We start from the raw sequence: 24,887 nt of genomic DNA, 5'->3' as shown, positions 1-24,887 counted from the left end.
TTATTCTTCTGCCTGAGGCTGTACTTTGAGTAATACCACCATCCCTTATCTTTACCCCCTTCATGGTTAAAAAAAAAGTATGTAGATTTTAGTAATCAATATTTTATACACACAGTATGAGTTTGTACCATGTCATTCTCAAACATATTATAGAACTTGGGTGATGTTCTTGGGTCATCTGGGATGTCATCATAGGCCTCTAGTTCGCTGTCCTATCAAATTTCCAGTCAAGAAAACACTCCAGACAACGTTAATTCGGATGTACTCTGGAACATGGTGATGACCACAGTGTGTTTTCCAGCCACACCGAGGTACTTAAACATTTGTAAAATTCCTCATGCTCACAAACCCACTTGAAGGCCTTGAAAGTGTCCAGGGACTGTTTGGAAGTGTGCTCTGCTTGTTCCGGGCAGGATAATGGAATTAAGAAGTGATGAATGAGGAAGGCTGGCAGGAAGGATTTATAGTGCACGCTGTAAACAAAACACAACTCGTCGGCTTTTCCCCGAAAATCGCTCTGCCTTCTTGGCTAATCCATAAAAGTGAGCCATCATCCGCTAGGCTGGCTTGCGCTTGACTGTGGATGAAGATGGAGTGGAGAAGACAGAGGGCCCCAGAAGGAGGTGATCTCCATGCCAACGGGAAGGGAAAGGGAGTTGGAATGAGAGTGTGGTGGGTTAGGAGCTGGTGCTGTCAATGGGGAGGGAAGCAGGACTGTGGAGATCACAGCGTTCTGTGGGAAATCATCTCACGCAGGTCTCCTAACAGCCACGATAGCATTGTGCTCATTTGGTGTGAGCAGAACACCTAACTCATGTAGACTCAGAGTCCATTCCAGCTGATGACTAGCCTGATATCATGCAGCAAGCGGGTGGGAGAGCCAGGGTTTGCTCTCAACTTTAGGAACACTTGCTGACTGTATGCTCTTCTTTCCTGTTTTGGGGAGAACATAAAAATTAGAATTCCAATATTCTTTCAAGTGGTAGAGATCAGCCCCGGGTGTGTGTGTATGTGTGTGTCTGTGCAAGCGCATGTGTGTGATATGATCACAGGACTAGGGGAAATTGAACTAAGGTGCAATTCATTTTTCATTGTAGGCCTTGGATAGGTCAAGGTCTCATAGACCATTCCCATCCACCTGAGGCTATTTGCTTGTAGGACACTTGGGCTTTGACAAGTTTCCAGGTTTTGTAAAGCCAGATACCCTAGGACTCTTTATGCCCCAAGTCTGAGCACAGGAGAGAAGTGAGATAGAACATCCCGGTACTCCTTCCATTACAGTTGATCCTTACGTAATTTAGGTTGCTTATCTGTCTTACTTTTGAGGACAACTAAATGCACGGCATAAAATGAGCTGATTTGTAACTCTTGGTCATTGCTTTTATTTATCCTGAAATGGTACCGGCTTGCTGAACTTACCATGATTAATCCACCTGAAGCTGACTTCCACGGAATTTGCAGGAGCACAAGAAAGTATTTTCTACCAAAAATAATGTGCCTTTGTGGTCATTGTCTGCATTTCTATGTACTCCTTACAAGTCGGCTGTTCTTTTTATGGCATCTCCTTGTGTTTTTTTCCTCCCCAGAGTCGAAAACATGCCAGCAAAGTCCGGCTGTATTACATGCTTCACCCCAGGGATGGTGGGTGTCCTGCCAAGAGGCTCCGAGCAGAAAATGTAAGTATTTGGTACCATCCAATGGCATGGGTGGTTTGCTATGAATTTTTCATGTGTACCAGTTGGAACTGTGTCCAGATGAGTAGAGAGGATATTCCTTGAGTAGGGTCATGTTCTGATGGGGAGAGGGTCCTGTTTGACGGATGGCCTTTTCCTTTCTATGGGAACCTGCTAATATCCTGGCTTCTGGTGATGTTTTGCTGGAGCTCTTCAGAGAAAAGAAGGCGCAGAGTTGCTGGGACAGAGGCAGTGTGGGTGACAGGAGACAAGGGCCACCAAAGACAAAGCGTGGGAAGAACAAAACCTAAAGGGCAAAACTGACAGAAATACCAAATGCTTTGTTCTTTACATATTTGATTTCTCTGCTGTGTAGAACAGAATGCCATCTTGTTAATTTATAATGAGGACCACACATAGCGTCTGCAAAGAAACATACTCGGGCGATTTGATCAGTGACCCCCTCTGCCTGAGGGTGCATTTACTTGAGAAGACCATGACAGGTGGGAAGTTGCTTCGAGGTAAAATGTCAGAGCACTGGGGTTCCTTCCTGCCGGGCTTTTCTCTTGGCAGGGGCTGCTGTGTGAGGGGCATCCTCTCATCCTCTAGACAGGGAAATCCCGCATGCTAACACTGAACTTAAATTAAGCACATTAAACTTTGGGTTCCAAGGGGTTGTAGAATAGTCCTGGTACTATGTAGCATCAGTTTGTAGGTGTTGGTCTCCATTTTTAATAAGTGATCAATGAAGACATATTTGAAGACCATGGACTTGGGGAATTTTCTGGGAAGAAAATAAAGGATGAAGAAACTGTGTGTGCCTGTACCAGAGAGCTCTTAGATTGTCCCCTCACACTAATGTCACATACTCCACTTAGCATTGTAACAGGATCTGATCGCAGGTAGACTGACCTAGACACTGGTCACTGATGGGGTGAGACAGCATCCTGAACTTGTTTCAGGGGAAAAACCAAATGGCCTGGAAAGTTTGCAAACTGCTGAGGCCTGGGCCTCTGTCAGCTCCTCAGCATCTGGCACAGGAATTGATCTTGTGCTGCCTCTGTGAAACATTAATAATTATACTTCCCTCTCTGGTTTTTGTGACTGTTTCATGAAATGATAAACACAAGGCTCGCTGGTGGCGTTGCCTGAGGAAGAACCAAGTAAATAAGACAGACTTGCTGGCAAGAACGTCGGCGAGCACTGAGGGGTAAATGATGTAAAAGAAATAGCTTTGGTCACAGTACGTTTATTGACAGTGTTTGAAAAGAACCCCAGAGGCAAAAGGTAGGGAAATCCCACCAAAAAGTCTCAGCCAGGGAAGCTTGTTCCTGAAGGGCTAGCATTTTCTGGGGATTAAGATAGGAGTGGAGTTTATTAGGTGGTGGAGGAAGGCAAGAGGGAGGGAGAGATGTCTTAGCTGTGTGCTTATCAAAAATCCATGCTAAGCTATAGATGAATTAGGCTTACTTAGCCTTTGTGGGACCTCAGAATCTTATACCTACCTGGAAATCATGCCTCCTTCTGATGAACAGGTAAACTAGAACTGCTTTGTTTTGTTTTTGTTTTTCTGTTTTGGAGATAGCCTAGAAGTAGCGCCTGTATCCTTACTTGAGAGTTATTAGTTCTTTATTCTAAAGGTCAGGAGGTGCTGAACTTCAGGTCGACTGGATAGAGAGCTCTTTGGACACTTTTTTATTTACTACTTATATATAATCATGGATGTTTCCCTTACACGTGGGCTTCTCAACCTCTAATGTCTAGACAATGAGCGGCAAATGGGGCCTCAAGCTGGTTTTGTGGACTTGGAGGAGACAGCCTTTGCCTCTTTGAGCAGTTCCACCATTTGCCTGCCTTAGGCTCTGTTCTGGGCCAATAAATAACCTTGGACCCAGCTCATATGAGGAGAGATATTTGGATTTTAGAACAAGGCCCATTTTCAAGGCTTCTATATTTCAGACCTGTTTGAAAACCTTCCTTCAAACGCCCTGGGTTTTTTGAAAGTTTTACCTATCAATCGCTTAACATTTATCCCACCATTTCCCATAATTCACTAATCACAGTAGGAAAGTAAATCAAAAACAGAGAAGCAACATGCTCATCCCACTTTAGGAGCAGAGATAGTATGTGATTTCGTTACACCATGTGTAATGGATTTCACGGGTACATAGGCCATTTCCACTAGATGCTCTGATATGCTGGGTATAGTTCAGATAGGCTTCAGCTTGCATCCAGGGCTCTGCTGTAAGCATCTGGAGGAACTTTGCCTTGGACAGACTCACACTAACAAACTGAGAGAAGGAATAGGCAATGATAAACAACCCATCCATAAAAGGAGATGCCTGACTCCCAATCTATATTTTTTTTTCCAGCCAAGGAGAACAATCTGCTATAAATCATACTTAGAGGGTGGCGTATGCTCATTCTGAAAATGGTCCAAGAAGCCACTCGTTAACTCCATAAGAAGAGGCACCCGAGTGGACTGCTTTTGCTCAGCAACAGCATCCCTGATCTTTACCCTTGCTGCTAGTTTAGGACCAAGCAGAGCATGGCAGACATGCACACTTAACAGTAGTGTGGGGTGCTTTGCCTTTAACTGACCTTCTTCCAGGGTTTGCCCACAGTGACCTAAAATCAGAACACGCCCGAAGGCTTCTGTGTTTCCTAAGAGAAAGCGTCCTTCTCTTCTTGCCTTTGAGTCATCCTTAAACCTATGTGATGGTGGCTGACTCTGTGGTACATGAAGCTGCATATAACTAAATTTTGCCCTTCTCGACTTTCTGCTCATGTCCATAGGGCTACAAAATGAGGAGAAGAGCAGCAGTCAACTCACAGCTTCTTGTGGGATGTCACTCATGTGCTCCTTCTACCCTCCCAGATTCCAGAGTCCTGGGCTGAGATGCACCTCCACATCTGCCCCTAAACGCTAGGACAGGGGATGGCTTCTGAGAGCAGAGAAAACCCTTTCCTCCATTTCCCCAGGCTCCTTGTGCATGCCCTCCTGCCGTACTCTCAGCCCTTAAAGGACACGTGCCAGCCTACATTAGGATAGAAGAGAACAGCTTGTGTCTTAAAGCCCTCTATACACTTATGTCTCCTGTTTTAGCGTTTCCGGCTTCCTAAAATCCCCTTCATATATGCACGATATGATTTTGCAACTGAAGCTCTTACTTCTTCTCCTTTTGAAACTTTAGAGCAGGAGATTTCCCACGGAGGCCCAAGGGCAACATCAACAATGAAATAAATCATTATAGCTGATTCCCTTAAAGACATTTTCAGCAATTCTTTATATGGTAGAGTCCAATTGGCTTGAGAGATGTTCTAACCCAAAGTGACTGTGGCCTTCTCATTTTATCTTCTCCTCCATGAACCACATGCTTTGGAGGCATCTATTTAGGAAATGGAACTTTAAGGGAAATTGGGTTTCAGACTTTGTTGCCTTTGATTATTGAAAGGCACAAGTGGCTGCCCATCAAAGCTGCCAATCACTAGTAAGTAAACAGCGCATTTCTATGTGTTGTTATATAATTCTCTGTGAAGCTTGTGCTTGGTTCATGTGATAAGGATGCCTGGATACATTTTCTTTGAGGTATGAAAGATTCAGCATGGCTTGGAATCTAGGTGGGGGTTGAAGGTGGAGTGCCAGTCTCATGTATACTTTTCTTATTATTGATGTGAAAAATAAGGATGGAAATATGTGTGCCATGATGCATATGCCATGACGTGTCACAACCGGACAGGCCTGACGTTGCTACCTTAGGTTTTTCATTTCTCTTTCCAATATGTCTCAAGGCTGCCTCTGACCTTTGGCATTAATGCTGAGTCCTGATCCAGAACACTGTTACTGAGGGACAAGTACAATATCAAGCACATCCCATATTGTCCCCAGCATGTTCTAAGTGGGTGTTAACATAGAGGTCATCCTCCTCAGCCTTTGTGTAAGTCAGAGAGACACAGTATCTTCTCTCAAAGAAATGAAATGACTTGACTCGTCATATAGTGGTGCGTGGCAGAGACATGTCTGAGAAAACCAAACCAAACCAAACCAAACCAAACCAAACCAAACCAAAGGAAGTGCTTTTTTCTGATTCTGTTCCCTAGCTCTCCCATGCTGTGCCATGAGACAGCTTACACACATCCCCAAGTGCTGGAAGGTGCTAGATGCTCACACACTCCAACAGAGTGGGAAGGTTCTGTTGGTAATCCGTGTGGCGTCACACAGGGTGTTTCTGCTTCTATAGACATGCCCGGGCGGGGGGAAGGTGTTCCCAATTGTCCTTGATAGTTTCAGGTTTTCTGAACAGGATGGCACCTAGCTGATTCTTGAAAGAGTATACCAGTGTGAGTTCAGGATCAGTGTGAGCCATAGCCGTTATGGAGATGGGACAGAAGCCAAAGGCATTTCTAGCATGTATAGCACTCTGGGCAGCAATCAATTTCAGACCAGGGTTCCAGGACTCCTCCCTCCAGAGACTAGATGAAAGCCTGCTATTTGCCTCTCTCTAATCTGTGGTGGCTGTTGAAACTCTTGGATTATAGCCTGGTTGTTTCTCTGTAACTTTCATCTTCTAGAAGGATCTTGGAGATGGGACCTAATTTTTCTGTATAGACCCCATATAGTAATATCTCATGTCCCAGGATCATGAATGTGGAGGTGAGATTATTCATCAAATCCAGTGTCAGAAACAAAAGGCAATGTTAGGAACTGAATGTGGTGACTTGTGCCTGTGGTCACAGTACTTGGGAGATGGAGGCAGGAGGATCAGGCTCATCCTTGGTTACATAGGGAGTTTGAAGACAGCTTGAGCTAGAGATTCTGGAGGGAGATAGGTAGGTGGATAGATATATGGATAGGTAGGTAGATAGATAGGTAAATGGGTGGAAACATGGATAGATAGCTGGATGCATGGATGGATGGATGAATGGATAGAGGGATAGATAGATGGATAGATGGATGGATGAATAGATGGATGGATGGATGGATGGATGGATGGATAGGTGGATACATGGATAGATAGGTGGATAGATAGATGGATAGATAGGTGATAGATGGATAGATAGAGAGATGGATAGATGGGTAGGATGGATAGAGAGGTGGGTAGATGGATAGAGAGGTAGATAGATGGATACTAGTGATAGATGTAGATGATAGGTAGAAATATATAATAGAAATAGATAATATATAGATATCGGTAGATATGATAGAATTGACAATAGATAGATGATACACAGATTAATAAAGAATGAATATGAATGTCTGAACTAGTAGACACAGGTAGCAATATTTCACCTATAGCCCTGACACACACTGTACCTGCACTGTTTTCCTAAGTGGTATGAGTTGGGTTCATAGTAAAAATTTCAGACAGGTGCAATTTCATACCCACCGAGAATATTTGGACTCTCAGACCTCATAGTTAGACGACCCGGTTCTGTCCCAGCTCTGCTACCTATTAGTTTTATGACATTGTTTTGAACTGTTAAACCTTAATCACTATGATTATAACTGGGGCTATAATTATTGCCCTTGCCCATCTTTCAGAAGTGTGACAGGGCTCACATAAAAGCATGATGAACTATAAAGGGTATGGAAGTGTTAACGGCAGGGAGGAGACTTTTCTTCTTTTCTCTTGGATTACTTCCTGATCTCCGCTGCCTCCCACAGTACTCAATCAGCCCATTTCCATGGAGCTTCTGCTCTGTGCACATATGAGGGGACCTTGCAAAGGACACATGAAGAAGGAAATGGGGAGGGTGGTTGTTGCATACCTGGATAGAAAAGGAATAGATAAAGAAGCCAATAAATAAATGCACATTTGTGTCATCCCAATGTTAATGAAGCAGGTGATCAGAGAAGTTGTTGCTTCCCTCGAAGACTGGGTAAGGCTGGTCTAAGGAGGGAGCTCACTCAAGGTAGGCCCTTGTGCAAAACCCCAGAGGCAAGTGAAGTCTTGTAGGTGCCTAATGGGGCAAAGACTTCATACTGAGCTAAAATCATTTATCAGTTGGTTAATTTTATATGTATGGTTATTTTGTTTACATGTATGTCTATATACTGTGTGCTTGTCTGTTGCCCACAGAGACCAGCAAAGGGCATTGAATTGCCTGGGCCTGCATTTATAGGTGGTAGTGAGGCACCAATGTGGGTACTGGAAATCAAAACTGAGTTCCCTAGAAGAGCAGCCAGTGGTCCTAGCGGCTAGACCATGTCTCTATTCCACACTTACTTTTATTCAACATCTATTTAGAAAGACCCTCCAAAAACTTGCCATAAAATGTTTTTTTTCTTTTCTAAGATAAAGGGAAAGACAGAGTAGTTGGGAAGAAGATGAGAATTATCAGGGATGGGTAGGTGGGGAGTAAGGGGGCAACATTACATACATCTAATACATGTAATACACACGTCATACACATACATATGTGAAGATGTTCTCATGAAACACATTTGTACATAGCTAGATATGCTACTAAGGCACTGCAGGATATTTCTTTTATGTCCAAAGAAAAGAATGAAATCTATATAGCAAGGATTACTTTAAAACTTGTTTGAAATAGGTTACCTTATGAATAGTTAATGTTGCCTGCCTGTGGCCATGATAGACTGGCTCTCGTCCATACACTTATGACACACTGAAGTATGTCTGAAGCGTCTCTATTTATTACAACAAAATAAAAATGATAAGCCCCCATCCTGTTCTATAGCCCTTCCCTTTCCACTCTTCGCTCTGTTTCACCTCCTCTTCCCTCAGCTTTTTGTTGTTATTAATTTCTGAACAAACAAGTTTTGGGGAACAGGGTGAAAGGTTTATAATGAAGTGAAGGCAAACTATTATAGTCCTTTTTGCTGAAGAAAACAGACCCCGGAGTCTTGCACATCGTAAATGAATGTATGTTTTCCCACTGAGCTATACTGTCAGCTCCTACATCCCCTACCTTTTGGAAATCACTGCCATTGTTTTATTCACACTTTTTGCTGGTTAGAAAGTCACATCCCCAGTTGACCTGGCTCCCATGTTGGGAAAATCTTCTATAGGAATTCTGTGCATCATGCATGCTCAGTATGCGAGGGAGATGAAGTGTGGGTGGGTAAAGAACTTGTGGCTATAAATCAAGCTAGCTTTGCTCAAAGCAATAAGCACGTAGGCTTTATCAGTGGAAGTTTGGCTTAATAGGCATTTGTGTTTTATTTTGTCTGATTTCTTCCAGTGCAGGTTCTGTTCCATTCCAGCTAAGATACCCAAGCCACACTTGAGCACGCTTCCACCCCCACCGGATTCTCATAAGGATCTGGGAGAACTGGGCTGGAAAGTTGGGTGATGTTGGAGAGTGGGTTGGTCAGTAGGGTGAGGCATGTATTCAGGAGTGGGCAAAGCATGTGCAAACCATGATAGTTTACTGCAATTGGTCATACAACCTCAGAGTGAAGGGAGGGGCTTCCTTTTTTTGCAGGCTGAAGCACCACAAGGCTAGAAAGTACTGGATGTGTGGAAAGTAGGTGCCTTGATGGGGAGTGTCTCGGAATCGTGGGTTTTCATAGTCAAGGCTCATTGGTAGTGGTATTGGATGAGGGGTTCCGCACCTCCTGCCCCTACGAGGTCTCAGTGTTTGTTTAGCTTCCAGGTAGGACACAGTTCAGGGCCCTGGAAAAAGGAGAAGAGGTCGACAGTTTAACCACCTGAAGATGAATGGGCACTTTGTTCTGATAGTTTTATTGTGAGAATAAATAATTCTGCTAATTATTTATGAGATGGAGAACTAGAGCCTGGAGGTCTGTGTCTGGCCTCAACCTGGGTGAGTAAGGCAGCCATCCTTGGTCCTCATCCACATGCTATGTGAAAGAAAGCATACTTTTACATTGAGCCCTTCCCTGGACATGGTGGGAAGATGGGCTCATTGTCTCCCGTGAGCACAGGGCTCAGGTGACCATTCCAACGTTGTCAGATGGCACAGCATGACCAAAGCTCATCGATGACCTTCCTCAGTTGGCTTCAACCAATAGAGAAAAAAAAATCACACCACCTGAGGGCTTAAGCAAAGGAAATTGATTTCTTATAGTCAGTTTGGTTTCCAGTAAGGGGTAGAGCCTCACATGGCTGGGGTCAGAGGGGAAGGGGTAGGGTGAAGAGAATAAATGGCTTGGTGTTTCTTCAAATAAGGACACTAATCTCTTTCATGTGGGATCCACCCTTATGACCTAATTCCTTCACAAATCATCTTGCCAAATGTCATCATATTGGGGATCACAAGAATGGATTCAATACATGGGATCTGAAGGGATACAGACAGTCTATAGATGGCAACCTTGACTGTTGACTGTTTATCAGATAAGACTCCAAACAGCTAACTCCATAGAATTACAATGATTTCACTGGAGTTTCTGATATTTCTTTTGAAATTCTTCAAAGGGTCTTTTACAAAGCATTAATGAGTCTCTGTTTTAGACCTGTGAGTAGGTAGTATCAATTTTTTTTTTTTTTTTTTTTAGTGTTCTCTAACCAATATGAACATTTTTGCTGGTAGCATTGACTGTCTATGTGCCCTCCATCCTGCCTCCACTGTGGTCTCATGTATATATCATCTGTGTATCTCAGGCTGCCTTCAAACTTGTGATCCTCCTGTCTCAGCCTCCTAAAGGCTGGGTTTATAGGGGTATGTCACCAAGTTCTGCTGTGCTTTTCTTTCTTATTTTATTATAACTTGTATTAGGACCTATTCTCACCATACAACTCTGTTTTGAGAAATATCTTTATGCATTTATTGTTAGTATATATGTTCTTATGTTCATGCATAAGCATGATGCCTGTGCATGGGCGTATGCATTGGTTGCATGTGTGTGGAGGTTTAGAGTATAACTCTTTGGGGTCAGTTCTCTCTGTCTACCCTTATGTGGACATGGCCATCAAGTTTTGTGACAAGCAGTTTTAATGGCTGACCTGTTTGCATACCCACACCATACAACTCTCAAATGCTGAGAGATCCTGTTTATTATCAACCCCTGTTTTTCTCTACCACCAATTTTTAGAGGTTTTCTCATTCCACCTTTTATCTTCTCACCAAGTATACATATTTTAAGGAGCATACATTTTTTACTATTTACCCAAACTGAAAAATAAGACATCACAGAGAATTTTTAAAACTCAATGTCAATTCACTTGAAAACATACATTCATAAAGAGAATTGCTGGGAGACTGTCTCAAAGATCTGGTCGCCATCATACCCCTGTTACGCAACTCTTCACAAAGATCTTCCTTTTGTCTCACGCACTTCACAGGATGTGGGCCACACTGCTTTGCCTTTGACGTTTTGATCTGATGTTATATCTTCTATAGGTGATTCCATATGGAGTAAAGGGGTGTGTATGTGTGTGCACGCGTGCTGTAGACCTTTATTCCCCTCTTGCAGGCTTGTCTACTGTTACAGCGTAGTTCTAAAATGATCTCCAAAGGCCATGTTCTAAAGGCTTGATTGCCAGGTCAAAATTTTAAATTGATTTGATGTTGGGTTCTAGCCCCATCAGTGAAGGAAGTATCAGGAAGTGAGGCATCTCTGGAGAAAGTTGGTCGTCTCCTGATGACCATTCCCCCATCTCTCACTTGCCTTTGCTTCTTGGTCTATGAAGTGAGAAACCTCCTCTCCTATACTTGTTTCCATCATCAGAAGGTTTTACCTGAGTCTGACCCAAAGCAATGGTGCCTATTAATCTTGGTCTTGTCCTGGAACCTTGAGAACCCTTTAAATCATCTGCAGTTTGTGTTTCTAAGTGGGAGCAAATAAGGTGATGTCCTTTTAATATCAACCTATACCATAAATAAGGATCTTTTGTGCATTTGGGGTTGCCTTTTTGTTTTTCCTGTTTAAAAATGGCCTCTGAGCACAGACTTGAAATACTGTCTGTTAAGATATGCCTTAGGGAGAAAACACTTGTCTTGTGTAAGCTCATAATGTATACTAAATAATGTGCCTCTAAACAGAAACATGTATAAAACAAATTACATATTGATCAGTGCATAGGAACGTAAGCCGAGCTTGTGGGGAATGAGTCTCCCTGGGGGAGCGATGGTCCAGTGTTTGCTAATTCAGCGTCTGCAATGACTCTGTAGACCATAACGCTACAAACCACGAGAACCAGCTGTGTGTGTACATACATGGAACTTCACATGTACAGTTGTGTAACATTCCACAGTGTCAATGCCCCAGAACTTATGTGCTTACCCATTGCTACTGAGGGTTTTCATCTTACATGTTATCACAGAATGTCCATGCCATGTTGATAGATGTATATGCCCTTGTTTCACATATAAATTACACACACACACATTAGAGAGAGAGACAGAAACTGACAGAGAGACAGACATAGGTAGACAGACAGACAGGCAGTCAGGCAGATGCAAGCAGCCTGAGAGAGGCTGGGAGACAGACAGACTGAGAAATAGCCGGACTGAGGGACAGATGGTAGACTGGGAGATAGACTGAGAGACAGACTGAGAGATAGCCAAAGAGGCAGAAAGACACAGACAGGCAGAGAGAAACAGAGGAAGAGATGGTGGACAGAGACAGACAGGCACAGACAGACAGACATAGAAAAGGAGAGAGAATTTGCTATAAGTGGGTTCACTCAATCAAAGCACGTATTTGTAATTTTGATAAGGATTGCTGAATTTCTAATATCTTTATAGGCACTGTACTCATCAGTCATACTGCCAGCATCTGTTACTGCCCAGCTGCAGAATGCTTCTTGGGCTTCTCTGGAATTTCTATGCGTATTCTAAGGAAAACATATGAACTCTGATTTCATACTGGGGACTTTGCAGTGACATTAATCGTACAGGTGTGATTTCCCCTCTCCAGAGGAGTGAATGGGTAGTGTGCAGAGGTCCCATGAGAAGCTGTGACAGATGACGGATGGCACTATTTTCCAGGCCTTTTCAGTGTTATTTGCAACGTCTATAGTTCTATTAGGGATGGGCCTGCTGCTCTTCTCTGGAAGATCTGAAGAGCAATTAGGAAACCAATAGGCATGGAAGAGCAGTTATTTCTGCACCATATTAAATCAGGAGTCAGGAATTAGCCACTGGTCAAAATTCAGACACTTCCTGCATATGCGATGTCTGCAAGCTAAGAATGGCTTTTACATTTTTTAAGTGTTAGAAAATGCCAAAGAAAGGATAACAATGGTGTTGTGTAAAATTAGATGAAATTCAAATTTTAATGTCCACAAATAAAATGTTATGGAACATAGCCACAATTAATTACTCTTTTCGGTTATGCCTATGACTGACTGTTCACACGCAACAGGCACTAAAGCTTCAAGCTGGGACAGGGAGCAAATGTCTCAGAAAACCTAAACTATGTGCTTAAACTCTTGTGCTGTGGGTGCTTTCAGAGTTGGATGATGGGGGGGTGGGGGTGGGGCTGACATTCCTGCAGGCTTGTGCCTCTGCTCTTGAAGCAATACTTTCTGCAGGAGATGCAGGTGACAGAGCCAATCTGCTCTCCATTTGCAGAGTTTTAGGTTTATTGGCCAGAAGTTTGAAGGATTTGTCCTTTGGAGAGACCTTGTAACCTTATGTCTAAGTTTGGGTCTGAACTGTTTCTCAAAGGTTGCTGTGTTTGAGGGCTTGTCTCACAAGGTAGCTGGCTTTGGAGGTGGGCTCTTCAGGGATGATCAGATTACGAAGGACCCGATCTCCCCATGAAAATAATCCACCACTGAATTCATAATTGAATGGGCTGCTAGCAATTAGGGCCTGCCTGGAGGAGATGGGTCACGGAGGAGTGGGTGTGGATTCACCTGAAAGAAACCATGCCTGTTCCCTCTTCCTCCATGATGTAACCAAATACCTATTCCACCTTCAGATCACTAACACCTTAATATTCCCCTCTCTGCTGCCTTGGCCTAGCCCTGCCATGGTCCCGTTCCACTTTTGTTTTATGCAGTCACTCCAGAGTCTGGACTGTCACCTGAAGATTTGGATCGATGAGAGAGATCTCATGTGACCTTTTTCTTTCTGGATCCAATTAGCTCACTCAATGTGATCTTTTCTAGTTCCATCCATTTACCTGAAAGTTTCACTATTATTTTTTTAACAGCTAGAGAGCCTTCCACAGTGCCTATGTACTGGATTTTCATTATCCACTCATCAATTGAAGAACATTTACTTCATTTCTATTTTCCAGTTATTGTGAATAAGGACACAGCTGAGCAGGTATCTGTGGAATAGAATGTCAAATCCATTGGGCATGTGACAAGCAGGGGTATGGCTGGGTCATATGGTAGATTTCTTTTTTCTTTAAGGTTTTGAGAATTCTCTACACTGATTTCCATAGTGGACACTCCAATTTGTAATCACACCAATGATGAATGAGTGAGTGTTCCACACCTCCCATCCTCTGCACAGCATTTGTTATTGGTTCTTTTGATTATCTCTGCCATTCTGACGAGGTTAAATGGGATCTAAAAGTTGTTTTGATTTAAATTTTCCTCGTTGCTAGGGACAGTGGACATTTTTGAGGTCTTTGTTGTCCCTTTCCCCCTTCATTTGAGAACTCTGTTTGGATCTCAGGTACAGTTATTGAATGGGATGTTTGATGCTTTTTTCCTTTTTATTGTTTGCTTTTCTCTTCTTTTGAGTTCTTTACATATTCTTGATATTAATCATTCCTGTCAGATGTGTAGTCTGTAAAAGATTCTCTCATATCCACAGATTGCCTTTTCACATGACTGATTGTGTGTGTGTGTATATCTATATATCTATATACCTATCTATCTTGTAGTTTTATTAAGTCTCATTTGCCAATTGTTGGACTGAATTGTTGGGTGAACTGAGTCTATTCAGAAAGTCCTTTCTTGCACCTATATCATGTAGGCTACCTGTGTGCTAGCAGTTTCAGATTTTACATTTACGTCTTTGACTTAGGTTTAGTGCACAGTGAGAGACATAGGCTTAACTTCATTCTTTTGCATGTGGACATCCAGTTTTCTCAGAAATACTTATTCAAAATACTTTATTTTCTTTTTTAATTGGATATTTTATTTATTTACATTTCAAATGTTATCTCCTTTCCCAGTTTCCCCACTGTAAACCTCCTATCTCATCCCCCCTTATCCTGCTTCTATGAGGGTGCCCTCCCTCATCTACCCACTCACATCTCACCACCCTAGCATTCCTCTACACTTGGGCATCGATCCTTCACAGGACCAAGGGCCTCCCTCCCATTGATGCCAGGTAAGGCCCTTCAGCTCCTTCAGTCCTTCTCCTAACTCCTCCATTGAGGTCCCTGTACTCAGTCAATGGTTGACTGAGAGCCTCCGCATCTGTATTTGTCAGGCTCTGGCACAGCCTCTCAGGAGACAGTGGTATCAGGCTCCATAGTGTCTGGGTTTGGTATCTGCATGTGGGATGGATCCCCAGCTTGGGCAGTCTCTGGATGGCCTTTCCTTCTGTCTCTGCTCCACTTTTTGTCCCTGTATTTTCTTTAGACAGAAACAATTCTGGGTTAAATTTTTAGAGATGGGTGGGTAGTCCCATCCTCAGTGGGGTGGGAGAGACATGCCTAACCTCTGTATATGGTCTTGACAGGTTCTCCCTCCCCTTTGTGGGGTATTTCAACAAATGCCATCTCCATGAGGTCCTGGGAGGCTCTTACATTCCTGGCATCTGGGACTTTCTGGTTGCTACCCCCAGTTCCCCATCCCCCATTGCTACACACCTCTGTTCAATTTCCTGACCCTCTGTTCATCTCCTCCATCCCCTCCCATACCTGATTCTTCCCCTCTTTTCCCCTCGCCCCTTCTTTTCCTCCCAAGTCCCTCCTGTCCTCTACTTCCCTTGATTATTTTGTTCCCCCTTCTAAGTAGGATTGAAGCATCCACTCTGGTTTTCCTTCCTCTTGAGCTTCATGTGGTCGGTGAGTTGTCATTTTTGTCAAATATCAAATGGCTGATGTGACATTTACTCATGTTCTGTTCCACTGGTCTACATGTCTGGTTTTGTTCCAGTGCCACACTGTTCTGATTATTATGCCTCGGTAATATATCTTAAGACCTGGAATCGTAATCCTTCAGCATTTCTCTTTTTGTTCAAAACTTTTTTTTTAAATATCTTAGATATTTTCTGATTCTATATGAATTTTAGAATAGTTCTTTCTATTTTTGTAAAGAATCTGATGGGAATTTTAATTCATATCTCATTGAATTTTAAAATAGCTTTTGGTAAAATGGCCATTTCCACAACATAAATTCTACCAACCCAAAGCATGGACCATGTCTCTATTTTCCAGTGTCTTTCTCCATCTCTTTCTTCCGAGGTTTAAAGTTTTCACTGCAGAGAGGTCCTTTACATCTTTGGTTATGAAATCTGCCCAGACATTTTATTTTCTTTGAAGCTATTATGAAGGTAGTATGCTCATGGCCTCTTCCTCTGTGTATTTGTTAATGGTATAGGTATAGAGAAAAATTGTTTATTTGTGCAAAATCTGGCTTCGTTCCCCATTGGTTGCCCTATCATTTTCTGCGTTTGCCTTGACTTCAGAGTATTTTGAGCACAGTATTGAATAGGAGTAGGATAGTGGCATCCTGGTTGTATTCCGATTTCAATGGGTTTGCCTCAAGTTTTTAGGGTGATGCTTGTAGCAGTGGGTTTTTAGCTACACTGCTTTGGCTCCTGGTGGGTTGTGTGTGCACACTTGCCTGGGAGCTACCTGGAATCAAGAATGGAATGCACGTGTGCACACACACACACACACACACACACACACAAACCAGTTAATTTTAAAATGCCTTGGCTACCACAAAGGTTGGGCACTCCTAAACCTTCCCCTGCTTACCCCAGGCCCAGTCTGGGAAGTGGCATCCACCCAAATTCTCACATGGGTGGTTGGCTTTCTCTCCTGCAGCTCCTACGTCCCATCCTTCTTCCCTGAGTCATGGCGGTTCTGTCTCCTTTTTCCAGGTTCCTAGCCTGTGCAAATCTAAAGATCCCACCCTGTCTCCCTTTGTCCAGCTGTTGGCCTCTGGCATCTTTACTGATGGATCAAAAAGCAATTGATGACAGGGACCTTTCAGCATTTTGGACAAGTAGCTTCCTAATTACATCAAAGTGTTACAACCAATCCCTAACAGATGTTGGCAGTGGATTTTCCTTACATAGCTTACTTGGCACACACACACACACACACACACACACACACACACACACACACAGATACACACTCAGGCATACACACATATGTACACATGCATGCACAACCCAATGCATATGCACAAAGCTACAACCCAATGACCAAAATGAATACACACATTCAGTAACCTCAGGTCTCCAATCATAAGACATGGTCTAGGCATGTGTATAAAGTGATAGAATTAATCTGTTTTCTCCAAAGCATATCCTGCCTTAGTGTGAAACAATGGACTCCAATCAAACAGGACCAGAAAGTAAGCAGGCATTGCTATCCTAATGTTGATGAAATAGACTTCATATTAGAGCAAACTGAGGAGACAAGAAGAATACTTCATTCTGTTACAGGGAAAAGTTCAACAAGCAGATATTACTACATTAAACATATATGTACCAAACTCTGGCACATGCAGCCTCATCAAAATATCTCCTATTGGATTTAAAGACTCAGATTAATGTCAACTTATTAATAGTAAGTGACTTCAATACCCCACTTCCTCCAAAGAAAACCATCAAAATTAAATGACATCACACATTAAATGGACTTAAAAGTTTTCTGCAGATTATTCCACTCAACCACCAAAGAGGAAATTTTCTACTCAGCAGACCACGGAAACTTCTCTAAAAAAAGAATACATCCTGGGACACAAAACAAATCTCTAAAAATTCAGAAAGATTGAAATCGCTCCATATTTCCCATCTGTCCCAAATGCAGTAAAACTTACAATTGACAGCAAACAAATTCCTAGTAAATATACGCAAAGTTATGAGATTAAACAACTCACTACTGAGTTACGAATGGCACAGAGAAGAAATCAAGAAAGAAAGAAAAAAGAAATTCCTGGAACTAAATGAAAATATAAACTAAAGACAACAGAACTCTGGCACACATTTAGAGTGGATCCTACAAGGGAAATTTATAGCTGTAAGTGCCTACCTTAAAAAAAAATCAGAATGAGCACAAAACCAAATGGTTTTAATGTAATTCAAAAATTTGGAAGAACAGGAACCAAAAAACTATGTAAGCCTAGTAGATGGCAGGAAAGAATACTTGGAGCAGAGATTAATGACCTAGAAATAAAGAAACCATATGAAGAATGGAGGAATCCAAGAACCGGGTCTTTGAGAAGATAAACAAGATTGGCTTCCTTTGAAAAGATGCAAAGAGTGAAGCAAAATGAAGTCAGTGCCTTTTAAACAGTACAGCTAAGAGTCAAAACTAATAAACCTTGCCTTTAGGTCCTAAGGCCTACAAAGGTATGAATTATTTACATACTTGTCCTTTTATTTAGGAAGTATCAATCGAATATAAAGCAAGTCAGATACTTTGCTGATTGCAGATCGAATGATACATAAGCAGCTCCTCTTTATAGAATTTACTGGGATAGTGTAGACCTTGTCATCATAGATTCCTGTAGCTGTAAAAATGTAGGAAAGTCCATGAGGTCTTTGGGATCAGGGAAGGCTTTTATCAACAGGCAACACTTGATCTGGGTTTAGAAGGTGACTAGTAAATAAATAAGTGAAGAGTGGAGGGGGGGTCACATGACAGGGTGCCCTTGGATGAGAGGGATGGATGGTGGTTGCCGTGAGAAACATGGAAGAAATAGATTGGGGATAATTAAGTAAGTTGAAATTGATGAATCGGATGCCTATGAAGGAGGAAGTTTCTGGAATCCTGCTTTAGGTTTAGAAGTCGAACGACAAAGAGGTTAGCCTGCTGTCCTGCAGCACACCAGTTTTGATCTTCAAGGTTGTAGCCACAGAAGGCAGAAAGACCCAAGGAGCTGGCAGGTTGTACAGACACATCTCTCTCCAAGCTGTTCCAGGTCGAATCAGACTGAGCAGGATAAACTTGTGTCCATTTGCTTCTGGCCAGGGGGATGCTAAGACTCACAGAAAACAAATGGGTAAAATGTTGCCCTTGGAGGAGTGTCTTTATAGTACAGTGTGTCAGATGGAGGAGCCCTCAAGGCAAGCCCAGTCACACGGTAGTACAAGCCAAAGGCACGCGTAGATGTAGTCAGTACTTAGCATTTGTCTTAGTTTCATTTTCACTGCTGGGTTAGAACATCCTGACACAAAGCAACAAAGTGGAGGAAGGATTGGTTTTAGCTCACAGTCCCTGGTTATCATGTATCACTGTGGGAAAGTCACAGAGGCAGGAGCTTGAAGCAACTTGCCAATTCTCCCTCCAGTCCGGAGCAGAGAGAATGCTGGGTACTCACTTGCTGCTGAGCTCGGTTTCTCCACACACATGCAGTTCAGTGTTCTCTTCTGAGGGAATGGTGCCTCCTGTGGTGGGCTAGGTCTCCCCGCATCAATGAGGACAATCAAGACAATACCTTACAGGCCAACCTGATGTAGACAACCTCTTATTTATGCTCTCTTCCCAGGCGATTCCAAACTGTGTCATGTTGACGAAACCCAACCTCCCCGTGCTAGACTCTGGTGTCTCATATTAGGCCATTAGAAAGTTGACTGGAGGTTCCCTGATGAGGATACAGATGCTGACAGAATTTTGGCACATGTCTCCGGAAGTACTAGGGATATTTAAAGGCTCAGCTCAGATGTGGCCTTGGTAACTAAACAATGATGGGAACTGGAGTGCTCAGTGTTAGACCCTGTGAAGCAGGAGCTAGGCTTATTCATCTTTGGAGCTGATCCTTTCCCATAGAGGGCTTCCTTGCATCATTGGTCATATTGCTATAGGACAGTGCCCCATTGCTTTTTCTTGAAAATAAGTACAATTACAATCAATAATGTTAGCTGAAAGATTGTCATTTGTACAGAGAGTCTTAGCAATGGCATACCTTTGGATTTAGATTTGAACTATACACCATCAAATTACCTTTGTTAAAAAGAATATTTTGTGAAATTGGATTTGTTTGAGGATATTTGTGTGCCGTGGACACTGTTTATGTAAGAATTAGTCTGTCTGTGTTAGGGTTACAATTGCTGTGATAAAACACCATGACCAAAAGGGACTCAGGGATGAGAAGGTTGGTTTCACTCACAGCTCCATGTAAGAGTTCATCATCAAAAGCAGTGAGGGCAGGAACTCAAGCAGGTCAGGAAACTGGAGGCAGGAGCTGATGCAGAGGCCATGGAGGGCTGATGCTTGCTGGCTTGTCCTATCAACTTGTTCAGCCTGCTTTCTTAGATAAACCAGGACTACAAACCTAGGGGTACACCACTCACAATGGGCTGGGTCCCTCCCCAATCAATCACTAATTGAAAAAATGCCTTACAGGCTTGCCTACAGTCTCATCTTATAGAGGCGTGGTCTCATCTGAGATTCTTCTTTTTGTGATGGCTCTAACATGTCAAATTGACATAAAACTAACACATGGCCCCTTTAATAACTGGACCCAAAGATGTGCTCTGGTATCACAGATGCCTCCTGGGTAGTTTCTTGGGATCTAGGAATCCATGTTCTGCCTCATCGGCCCCCTGTGCTTTGGTTGGCTGTCTCTAGAAGTCAGAACTGTTTTCTTCTGTAAATCAGGCCTCTCCACAGGAAGTGTGATTGCAGTCAGAGAGCTGTCTTTCTAGAGCACTCCATGAAATTCTAGTAGTGTTCTGCAGAAATGTCTACTCCTGCCCAGTGAGGAGGGGTGGGTAGATTTCCGTGCTTGATGGTTTAAAGTCATGCAGGTCACAGCCGCTACCACATGTCTGCCTTTGTGTGTGAATGTACCCTTGAAAATGAATCAAAGTGTATTTTTGTTCGGGGCTTTTTGCATAAAAGAATTCCGGTGACAACAAACTGAAGAATGGCTTTTGTTATGTGGTAATTATTCTCTCAGTTCTTTTCTGAGACATGAGTTTTGTTTGTTGGCTTTTCTTGGAGGGCGGTGTGCTGTCATAGGCGCGATTTTGGATCCCTAGATACAACTTGATGAGCCCCGCACATGTGCCTGCCCGCTCTCTTCAGCTTTCCTGTCCCATCTGAATTGTTCCCTGAGAGATTTCTTGGGTTAATCATCAGTGAGTCTATAATTCTAATACAAATAGTAAGCTATTTTCTTTTCAGTAGCACTTTATTCTGCTCTGACTTCTGCTGTGACCGTTTTCCACGCGTCTGGGTCTGTCTGTCTCTTAAGGGACTGAGAAGGGTCAGGGAGGGGACCATTTGCTTCTTTCTGTGCCCTATATTGCATTGTGCAAGGAGTCTTTGCCCCCACGGAAGCATGCCATTAATCATGCTTGCTGTCTTCCCATTAGGTGACCCATGTGACCATTCCACTTCTCTTTAGTAACCCCTGGGCAGTCCTTGTGTTCAGAACTGTTATTCTTGCAGATGTGAGACATCTTTATTATGTTTTGGCTTGTGGTTGTTTGGCTTGGTTTAAGTTGACAACACACACACATAGATATGCATATATACACACGTGCATGTGTACACATACATAAACATACAAAAGCATACATATGTATACATACACACATGCACGTGTACACATACACATAATTATACATGCACGCACAGAGAAAAACATGCATGCACACACAAATGTACACACTGAAACACACATGTATGTGTGGACACACACACACATAAAAACACACGGCCACACCCCCTTACCTTTACCCTCTGACTTAAAAGCCACTCAAGGGTCGCAGTATCAGAACACAAGGTACATTTGTAACTTGGGTGACGTGGATTTGGCGCAGGGAATGCCAAGGCAATGGGGAACTCCTTCGTACAAACACCGGAGAATACATCTAACATGGGGGAGAAGGGAGGGGAGATGAACCGAGTTCTACTTCTTTGCAGTTCAGTGTCTTCTTGGACTTGGACCCAGCAACCGTTTCCTATGCACCTGCCCTCAGTCACAGACGGCACGGAGAAGTGAGCATATGGAGTCTTATGCAACCCTCAGAAGGTTGTGCATGGGAGCCTGATTACATCAGCTCCACAGACCCGGCAAGAAGTGTAGGGGGCGTTAGAAAGCGAGATTGGACCAGAACTGAGGTCAGGAATGTGGAGGAAGCTCAGCTGGCAAAAAACTCTGCGTAAGGCTGATGACTTGAGTCCAGTCCCTGGAAGGGGAGTATTGGCACCACAGAATTGTCCTCAGCGCCACAAGCACAGCACGTGACCTGTGGATTCCCCCCTCCCCTTCCCTCTGTCTCAATCACTCACAATAGTAATTATGTAAACTAAGTGGCAGCACGGAGGTCTTCTGAATCTTTGCATCATGCTACTTCCGCTGGCTGCCTCCGATGTGTACAACTGCTTCATTTTAAAGTGGAACTGTTTTCTCCTTCCTGGTGCAGCCTCTGTACACAGAGGAGCAGGGAACCTGCAGACCACTCTTCACAGTGGTGCCTCCAGGGCTTAGGACTCAGACCTGGATGTGGTTAGTGTGCTCAGCAAGGGGTTGTCCTCGCTGGGTTTTCCTTGGTCACTATTACAGCTGGTGTCTTTGTAGACCTGTTGAGAGTGCTCATCTCCCACCAGTTCAGTGTCACAGAAGGGAAGGAACACACTTTGGGAACTACCCCTGGGATCAAATCTTTCTTCTAGCTCCTGCTAGCTGGATGACCTTGGTCAAATTCCTCCATTTTTCTTCAAAGAAATTTCCTCATCTGAAAAACAATAATCATCATAACAATAAATGTGATAATGAAAGCACCAACTAGAAAATATTGGCTTAGGCAAGAAAGATGCTTGACAGATGTCACCTGTCTCCTTTCCCGTGGTCCCAGGGGTGGGCAACCTCTTGCCAATTAATTTTATACTTGACAGAGAGGAAAGCCAATCAAAGCCCAATTAGTACAAACTAGTGTGGGATAGGTTCCAGGTACAAGACTAAGTGCTTCTGAGAGACACTTGGGTCTGTTTCATTTCCTTCGAAGATGCCCTAAGTAATTGGCAAGGAACTACAGCATCCAAGAGGAAGCATTACAGTGCTCAATACCATTCCTTTTAGGAGAACGTAAAATAACTCAGAGTGAAGAAAGTGGTATTGGGTAATTGTACAGCAATGCTTTGCTCAAAGGCACAAGTATGCCTCATCATTCCTTGATTGATACCAAACTCTTCAGCCTGGCCAGAAGAGAAGGGAAGCTTCTAGAAACAGTTAACGCATGGCCCCCGGCTATTTGTACAGAGCCCCTAGTTGTATTTCTGTCCCTTCTGCTCACAGGCAGCGTTGATCAGCCTTGGCACGGGGACTCTAATAGATATCAAACAAGTGAGTGTTTAAGCATGTCAGTCTGGAAGCCCTGCTGAAGCTCCATGAGTGCATGTGTGAGCGAGCAGTGTGCGGACCTATTACCTCTTCACAACAGGAACCATTCCTTTTGACTTGTGGCAATGTAGAGCAAAATAGGCTGGCGGTCAGGGATAATTTGTCTATTAGCTTTGTCTTGGTGCCAGACACACTTAAAAGAAAAGTCACATAGAACAGGAGATTATTATTTTGTGTGTGTGTGTGAATTCATGATAGAAAATGCATTTTTCTTCGAACTTGTTATTTGGTTTTACAGCCGACCTTTAAAGGCATGTCTGTGACTACAGCTATCTAAGACCTTGACAAATATTATCCTCTATATGGTTTGAATAGTCATTAGAACTTTGGCAATAAGCGTTAAATGCATATCGTAAGACATGTGGTTGGTTTGTAGATTATTTTGCCATTTAATTGTAAATGCAAAAAAAAAAAGATGTCATGCTTTGTTGGTGCATTGAGTGATGGTTAACCTTTCCTTATTAAATTTCCTCTTCACATTTCAGCACTGTGTAATCCTAGAAGGTCACTGGTTGGCATTAGCAACCTCAGAAATAAATGGTCACAATGTCACATCCTAGAAGTGACAAATTAGTTTGCTTGATCTCTCATTATCTTTTACAGACATTCTTGTAATAGAGGGTGGAAAAATTCAAGAAGAAATGAAATGCTCTGAAATGTCTTGGGCTCCCAGAAACGAGCATCATCCATGTATCCTTCTTTGTAGCCTCTTGCCTCCAGTTCCGTGTATGTTCCTCATTCCCTCCCTGGGAGTGAGTTCTCTACAGCCAATTATGCGAAGGGAAGCAAAGAGCCAAAGAGAGGGAGGAAGAATAGGTGTAGGTGTTATAAAGGGAAGGACAGTGTTCTATGTTTACCAGAGGATACCTGGACCTGAAGGGGTATTTGGGCTTCTTGTTAAGAGTCTTGTCATCTAGAGGTAAAATGAAATCTGTAGTCTATGTGCACTTCAGGTGGACTTCCTGAAATGACAAGGGCTCTGTGGCCAACCACTGCACAGAGGTTTTGTAATCTTAGGTATCTATTTTCCTTCGTTCCTCCCTCCCTCTGCACCTCCCTCCCAGCTTCCCTCTCTCCCTCCCTACATCTCTCCTCCCTCCTCTTTCTTTTGTTCTTCCTCCCTTCCTTCCTCTTTGTTTTTGTAGCTCTGAGGATTAAACCTTGGGCCTGACCCATGCTAGCCAAGCTCCCTGTCTATGAGGGTGAGGTACATTTTTAGCCATATTTACTGTTATAAGAACTAGTCACACATATAGTCCATTGATCCATCCAGGCATTAGAGTGAAATATGATCCAGCCTGGAAGGTTCACTGTCCTCACTGGAGGTGACAACCCTGATAAACGCTATGGGCTCAATGAGCTCATGATCGGTATTTGGTCTGAGAATTGGGGAGCAATTTCTCTGGGTAGTGATTTCTACAGCTTTTGAAAGGTGCTCAGGCATTAACTGGGAAACAAGCTAAGAGAACAGTATTCCATGCAGATACAACAACACAATGGAAGTCCGATAAGGGACAGACAAAAGACAAGCATGGCTGACATATTAGGGCATCCAGGTAGAAGAGACTAGAAAGTAGAAGTCACACCGTGAGGACTTATGAGGAAGGATGATGTTATAATTCACCTCTAAATTCTACACATGAGAACAGTATTATTGACAATAAAAATGTACTAATGGGAGACTTGATATACATGATTTTGGCCTCTGTTAACAACTCATTTTAGGGTAATTTTATCTTTAAGTGCAACGGAAAGTCATGGGGAAAAAGTTTAATTA

At 43.0% G+C, this 24,887-nt stretch overlaps 1 protein-coding gene across 2 annotated transcripts in view; it reads left to right on the top strand.

The window, feature by feature from the left end:
* The window catches only part of Zmat4 (zinc finger matrin-type 4), a 393,512-nt gene that overhangs the window by 133,276 nt on the left and 235,349 nt on the right, over nt 1-24,887 (top strand). For both annotated transcript variants that reach the window (XM_021170888.3, XM_029480293.2), the window contains exon 3: nt 1,587-1,676. In XM_021170888.3, the coding sequence (XP_021026547.1) occupies nt 1,587-1,676 (90 nt within the window). The remainder of the gene's footprint in view (nt 1-1,586; nt 1,677-24,887) is intronic.

Source organism: Mus caroli, unplaced genomic scaffold, assembly GCF_978045245.1.
Source record: "Mus caroli unplaced genomic scaffold, Mus_caroli_1 scaffold_10, whole genome shotgun sequence".
NCBI lineage: Eukaryota > Metazoa > Chordata > Mammalia > Rodentia > Muridae > Mus > Mus caroli.
Note: the sequence above shows the minus strand (reverse complement) of the source record. Positions and strands in the feature narration are given on the sequence as shown.